Source organism: Ptychodera flava, chromosome 6 (genome assembly GCF_041260155.1).
Source record: "Ptychodera flava strain L36383 chromosome 6, AS_Pfla_20210202, whole genome shotgun sequence".
Lineage (NCBI taxonomy): Eukaryota > Metazoa > Hemichordata > Enteropneusta > Ptychoderidae > Ptychodera > Ptychodera flava.
In genome coordinates, this window is record NC_091933.1 from 19,158,874 (window position 1) to 19,166,150 (window position 7,277).

Sequence of the window (7,277 nt, forward strand, 5' to 3'; positions counted from 1 at the left end):
TGTTTTCACACGAAAGGTTTTGACGTCGTCACATTTGGCGATGACATTAGAGATAGTTTTATGGCTTTTCAACATGGTTTCATGGCAAAAAATGTGGACCATCGTTTGTTTATTATCAATGTGTGTGAGAGAGAGAGAGAGAGAGAGAGAGAGAGAGAAAGAGAAAGAGAGAGAAAGAGAGAGGTTCTTTAAAGAGCGCCGCCACAGCTTGACTTGGGTAATAGGCCGTGGTTAACATTGCGCACGTTCAGTAAATAGTAATGGCTGCCTCCATCAGGAGAGTTGCAGCAAAGGGTGTTCTCCTGGGTTCGACATTGAAGCGAACATCAACTTTGCCCAGTCTGTGTAAGTTTTAACATTTAATAATGCAGTCTTAAGTTACCTTCCAAATACACTAGTGGCGATGTTACGACTTTCATATGCCTTTCTCATTTGAGACCGTAGTTACAGCAACGAACACAAACGCGTTTCAACGCTGCGCAGCACAAGCGCTCTGCTCACACATGTGCGTACGGCTTGACAAATTAGTACAATCGTAACATTTAATTTAAGGAAGAGGTGTGAAAGGTAGGCAATCACATACATGGTTGACAACGCATTTTCAACTTGGATTATGCACTCTTGAATTCCCCTTATAACTTCCTGAACTGAGTAAATCGGTTCTCCAGTAGTACTAGTAGCTCTGCATGGCCGGCTGTGTGTTTACCGGCTACTAGTACTAACAGTCCCTCTATCCACAGGGCCTCCCACCACATGTACGGTGTAGTGGGTTATAGCCGGTAACACACAGCCCTGCCATGAAAAGCTACTCCAGTAGATACATACAAAATTTCTATAGTATACATGACTAAAAACAAATCCGAGGTCAGGTGATAGGGTACTAGTTGTACGTGAAAGCATGGACGTAATGGTGTAAGTATCAAAATCAGTTTCACCGTAGCCAAACACAAGCCTTACACAAGAAAAGAAAACATTAGTCTTTGACATTTTGAAGATACATTCAGGAGGTACATTCTGCCATACTCGTTTCATTGATGACTGACACGTACAACTGTACCTCAGACAACCTGAATTTGTTGTCTGCGAGATCGTCATAGTGAGCTAAATCTTTACAAGCAGTGCAGTGTTTTCTCATTCCAACTCTCTCCTCTGACATACAGGTCTGTGTGGTCATAGTAGACATTTTTCAGCTACAATTTGTGCCAACAAGGAGCCCTACATCAGGTAAGTTCGTTTATCCTTATTGTTGCTGGCATACTAGATGATTCAAATAGGTATATTTTTTAAAAACAAAATCATTAGCAACAGTTTCTCTTGTGTCTTTTGTATTTCATGCAAACTCATTTGAAATTTGGCAGCCAAGGTCAGGTTTCCTAGCAATAAAACGTGTTACGTTTTAGTCTACGCAGTAGTGAGTCAGTTTCTTCCAGATTGGGTGAAACTCTCCCATATCGTGTACATCCAACTCATTGCATTCACCCCACTTATAGGTTTCACATGAAAACACAACACAAGTCATCGCATTCACCCCACTCAGACATATCACAAATCACAGACGTGAACTATGTCTACTGGTACATTTCAAACAGGAAATAAGCCTTTTTTCTCACTAGAAGCAAATTTCACCATGAATGTGATGATGAGATGCATACAGGTCACTGTATTATATCGGAAACGGATTGCAGAGCACTTGTCCCTGTGGCTAGTAAATACTACCTGGGTTCCCAGCAACCATGCAATCGTATGAGGGGACAACAGGACTTTAGCTTTAACCATCATTACATCGCTTCCCAGATCTGAGCAAAACCACTCAGGTGCAATGCATAGGCCATACCTCACTGTATTACTCTTCATGTCTTTGACAATCTGCTATTGCAGACATTTTTGTCTTGAATACAATCAAAAGAAAGTCTATCGCTCTATAGTAATAAAGTATTGTGTTTAGGTCTTTCATCATACTATTATGCGTTGTAACATAGACCGTCAGGTCTATGGTTGTAATAACCCAGCTATGTATGCAGGAGAAGCCACTGTTTCTCTTTCTCAACGTGATGACTAGGGACCCTGAACGCTGAATAACCAACAAAACTGAAAATCTGAGCGTTTGATTGGCTGTGGTATGATGAAAATTATTGTCTACATGCACTTAGCATCTGCAAATTTCAAAATTCAAAAGACTTTAACATTCATGGCCTTATGTTAACTGCAAGCTGTAGAGTGACAGCTATAGTGTATAGCATTAACATATGTAGCATAAATAATCATCTTATTTAACTCAGTGATTACCTACCTAATATTCCAATTTCACACAAAAGATCTTACACATGCTACCAAATAAAATACCCCCACTTGCTGTGTATATATGTAGCATCTATTTAAGGCCGTATACGCCTCAAAAGTGAAAGACTTAGTTTTGTTAAAACCTTTGTCATGGAATCTTCCAACCATTCTCTTTCAAGATCAAGAATAAACGTTGGTACTAGAGAAACATATTACCAAAGATTTGAAATTCAAAATGGCCACCATACCTATCTGGACTCCATGGAGAAAAATAAAAGTTCGGAAGAGTAAAACAGTGAAAATTTTTCCTACGCTAAGATTTTTAAAACGAGCCTGCACAAGTGGTAGATCAGAAAGGAATTGTAAAAATGTGAGAGTCCAAATATCTGTCCCTGAGATGTATTCTACCTTAAAAGAACCATAACAGTCAACCAATTGTAATCACTCTGCAACAGACGATAGACATGATGGCATGAATCATGGCGGTTGGCAAATTTAAGGCATTCATTTGTACAGAGGTTTGGTATAACTATTTGAAATGTTACAGCAAAGACGTCTCTAACACTATGTGCGGATGTCTGAATTCAAAAACACTAAGCCTTTGATCAGACTGGAATAGAGAAATATGTTTCAATGGTAAGACTTTCTAATCAGTTTATGAAAACAATTGCAATCCCGTTACAGTGCATGCTTACACGCATATGAGGAAAAGTGAAGATGTTATCAATTTGTCAAGCAGATGAGTCACTTCCTTGGAAATAACAATTTCTTTTTTTTTCTTTTATTTTTCCAGCAATACAAAGCCAGAGGTTGTAGTGTCCAAAAGCGGCAACACTATTGTATGCTACCATCCTTCTGAACCATTCCCATATGAACACAGTCGAGTGAGTATACACAAAAACAAATTTTACAGAATGACCATCAAATTAAACCCTGTATATCGGAATTCTCTTCAGACAACTCATAATCAGGGTTTTACATGACGCGCATTTCTGCGTCCTTTACGCATAAAACCGGACGCAGGACCCCTCAAAAACTAAACCACGCGTCCCTTGGGACGCAGCAATATCTGTTGCTGGTGTACACCTTGCGAAGCTGCTGAACACGTAAAACACATCCCAGTAAACCTTACCGACCCCGTACTTTAACCCTTAAAGTGCCGCGTCGGTTTATAAACCGACACGGCATTCTCGCTCTCAGCGCCACGTCGGTATATAAACCGACAGTGATTGCGTTCTATGCTTATGCCTAACTTAGCTATGCATTGCCGAACTCAGCCAGAAGGAGGGTATTCCTGACCCTTTGAACCCAGTTTAGTACCATATAAGGACTAAAATAATGACATCATGCAGCCTAACAATCGAAAATTCCAGTAATTTATGCGAACTTTCTTCAAAAGAGGTCAGCGGTTTTCATGAATATTTAATCAGGTCTGCAGTTTCACCCGTACGCGGATACGGCCACAGTGCATTGAACGAAACACGTACGTACGTTTTGAAAGCTTTACCATGCCGTAGACACGGAAGACAACTATATTATGCCAAGCTACTGCCCTCTGGGTGATAGAAATGATAGATTTTACAGTTTTTTTGAGAATATTTTATGGAAAAATGACGCGATTTGGTGACCAAATCGATCGCGATAGTGAACTTCGAACGTATCGGCGGCCAAGATGGCGGCACTGTGTGATGCCTAACTCTCGACATGGAACCCGAGGTTAAGGTTTTCGAAGTCCAAAACATGCAAGATTGAGAAATTTGTAAGGATTCGGTTAAATTGAAGTGTATTTTGTGAATTTTCAAGCGTTTGACTGCCAAAAAGCCCCTTTAAACTGTTGATATTTGACCTCCGGCCGTCCTGAAGCGAGACGGCCATAACAGTCGACCCGGTTTGTAAATGAAATGTAGTTGTTCTGAACTGTTGACATTGCGAGACATTTCCTACGTGTTACGCATTTTTTTAACTGAAATAAACCGGACATGAAACTTTTTTCTCGATACTTAGTGGTTTCTTTCCATTTTGTGGCGGATTTTGTGGCGTGCTTGTCAAAAAATGTGATCAAACTTGGCGAACGGATTGACTAGTATGTATGGTAGTACGAGTCCGTGACTCGATAGCCACAGATAGTTACACACGCGTACGTGAATTAAACTAATGTAAGTTGGGTCAAACACCAAAATTAATCGATAAAAAGGTTAGTGAAATGTGTTTTTGTCTTCAACTCTTCATTATAGTTATACAGGCGGTTCAAACTATACAGAGTCAGTTGAATATGCCCTATAGTTGTGTGCATGTGTTGCACAATAGTTACCCCTCCATGTACAATATGGAACCTTGTTGTCTCTGTGTATGCAAATTAATACTAATTGAACACAGTGAAGACCATGGCATTGATAAACTATAAAACATTTTTGTGAAATAAATTGGGACCCCCATATTTTGATGTAGGACTCCCATTTTCTAACACCAGGAGTCCCAGGGACTCTCAAAAGTTAAAAGTGATGTAAAACCCTGCATAATATTTCTGTCTAACCATAGAGTTTAGAGAACTATGGTACAACAAACATTATGTTTCTAACTTACATTTTGATGCCTCACGGACGAATTATTTGGGAAAATGTTTTAGAGATTTGTAAAATTACTTTCTGCCAACAGCCGTCACCATTAGTGGTGCAATGAATGATATCACTTGTGTCAACCATAAATGCAAATGTTTTGTCTCATTTAATGACTATTTCCATACTTTTACCAGCCCATCGCCAGGCCGGACCCAACAAAACCAGAGCAGACCCACGAGGACGTATTAAGGCGCAGCTTTGTTAAAAACCTTCAGAAGGAGAGGCAAGGACCTGATGAGATAGAATTGGCCAAAATGTTCCACACAACAAAACACAGATGGTTTCCTAAGTGAGTATCTTGCCAACGACAAAATCCATCCGTGTACATGTACAAGTTTTGCACGCAACAAACTCATTCATTACAAAACCACACAGAGAGTCTGAGCTCTGGTAATTTGTCACACTTGGACCTCACAACATACAGTGAATTCTGAAAATGAAATGTTTACTCACGAGGTTCAGTATTTTTGGTTTGCTTCTTTGCTTCTCCAGGTACACACAAGTGCCAAGTATCCTGTATGGCATTCATCAAATCTAAATTTAATAATACGGGTACTCTGTGAGACTACAAATGTATTTCACACTGTGTTTACGCCACATGTATATTTGTGACATACATGTACCATCTGTGTTACATGTCAAGCAGTGCTGGTTAACATCAAATGCTACTTTTAAAGTACAGACATTTCAGTGTGAGAATTTCATGTGATACAGTCAGTCATGTGATGTTTATTATTGATAGACAGATGCTGTTCTCAATTGGTGGACCATTTCGGTTATCCGGATTATCCATCAGGAACTTGTGCATCTAACAATACGGCTTCCGTGCTCATCTTGGTGTATTTATTACAATCCCTGGTGTAAATGCCATTTTTTTAAAAGAGTTTAAGTTTCAAGCATCAATACTGTTGCTTTCAGTAGCATTATCAAAATATACTGCAGGGGAGGCTGATGAAATGCGCAAATTAGTAAAAATATACCATATTGAACAATTTATTAAGCTTAAAATGCAGGAACATCACACAAGTACAGCTGTTTTGAAACTCTATGCATAACATATCAGACAACATGGACGGTTGGGGCTCCACTGACACGCCCCTGCTGAAACAATGCAAGCCACATTCTCATACTGAGCTTGTGATTTCTCTCTTTTTTTTCTACACTGATTTTCATCAACAGAAATCAAAAGTTGAAATGGCAAAAGAAGAACCCACCAAGAGATCGAGAAGGTTGCTGATGTGCTGTTTTCCGTATGTGTGTATGTGGCAAGGATCTGAAAAACCACCAGTGGATTCCAAGAGTTATTCATACATTGATATTTCCCTTAAAAACACTGAATTTTACTTAGATATTACTGTGTGTGTTATTTTGGTTGAACATGTACCGGCGTGTGTGCCGATAGGATTTCAGCAGTTTTCACCGTATGTCAGTTGCAGCTGCTTGCCATTAGCACTTTGCCAGTGGATGGTCACGATGTCTCTAGTGAGGTACCATACCAGTGCTACCAAAAGGAAAGAACAAGAATGCCAATGTGTGAGTTAGAACCTGATTAAAACCATCGTATTCTTGTGCCAACATGTGTTTTGTTCATGTTGACATGACTAGACAAATTTGTGCACATAGCTTTTGTATGACGCAATCTAAAACTGCAGCTGAGGCAGGAAGTAGATAAAGGAGTAAGAGGACAAAAGAGAACACTGTGATCAACAAGTTGAAAAGTCTTCCAGAATGCACAGTTCATCTATCAAACCAAATATACTGATAATGAAAATAATCAATAAAGCAAGTGTCCAACCAAAATCTGAGATTATCATGTCACATTGCACAAATACAGCTAATGAAATTCATTCATTTGGTCAAAACATCCCGACCTCCCCTTTCTTAAACAAAATATCAAAAGTGTGGTGGTGACCAGAGAATAAAAATGTGACCACCATTAATAAATGCTAAATGTAACCCCAGTGGCATTGTCCTGCTAATGACTTAATGAATTAAATTAAGTATCACGGCCTAAAAGAAGAAAGAAGAGGCATGGTTCTCATCCTTATGCATTTCAATCTATGCCAGCAACATCAACCTATTTTGTACGTGTTTGCTGAAAAAATATATGTACTAAGAATCACTCATGTACAACCTGTACAGTTCTGAACGGTGAGGTCACCATCATGATCTAGTTGTATGTCAGATTTACTTCAGCATGTAAACATTTCTGGTTTTGTTTTTGCATTTTTGAATCCTGTCAACTAAAAACAGAAGAAAAAGAAATAACATGTTCTATCGTTTTTGTGACAAACCTAGGATGAGACACAAATCTTTAATTGTTTTGGGGCGTAAATAAGATTTTCATGGTAAATAAAATGTCAACTGGTTATTCAGTAA

General features: G+C 39.1%; 1 protein-coding gene across 1 annotated transcript; it reads left to right on the top strand.

Moving 5' to 3' along the window:
* The first annotated feature begins 229 nt into the window (after positions 1 to 229).
* Positions 230 to 7,277, top strand: LOC139135061 (large ribosomal subunit protein mL42-like). The gene is made up of 5 exons (XM_070702255.1): positions 230 to 345; positions 1,161 to 1,224; positions 3,074 to 3,164; positions 5,033 to 5,187; positions 6,078 to 7,277. Exons 1-5 carry the CDS (start codon positions 261 to 263, stop codon positions 6,133 to 6,135), a joined length of 453 nt encoding a protein of 150 aa, XP_070558356.1. The 5' UTR covers positions 230 to 260; the 3' UTR covers positions 6,136 to 7,277.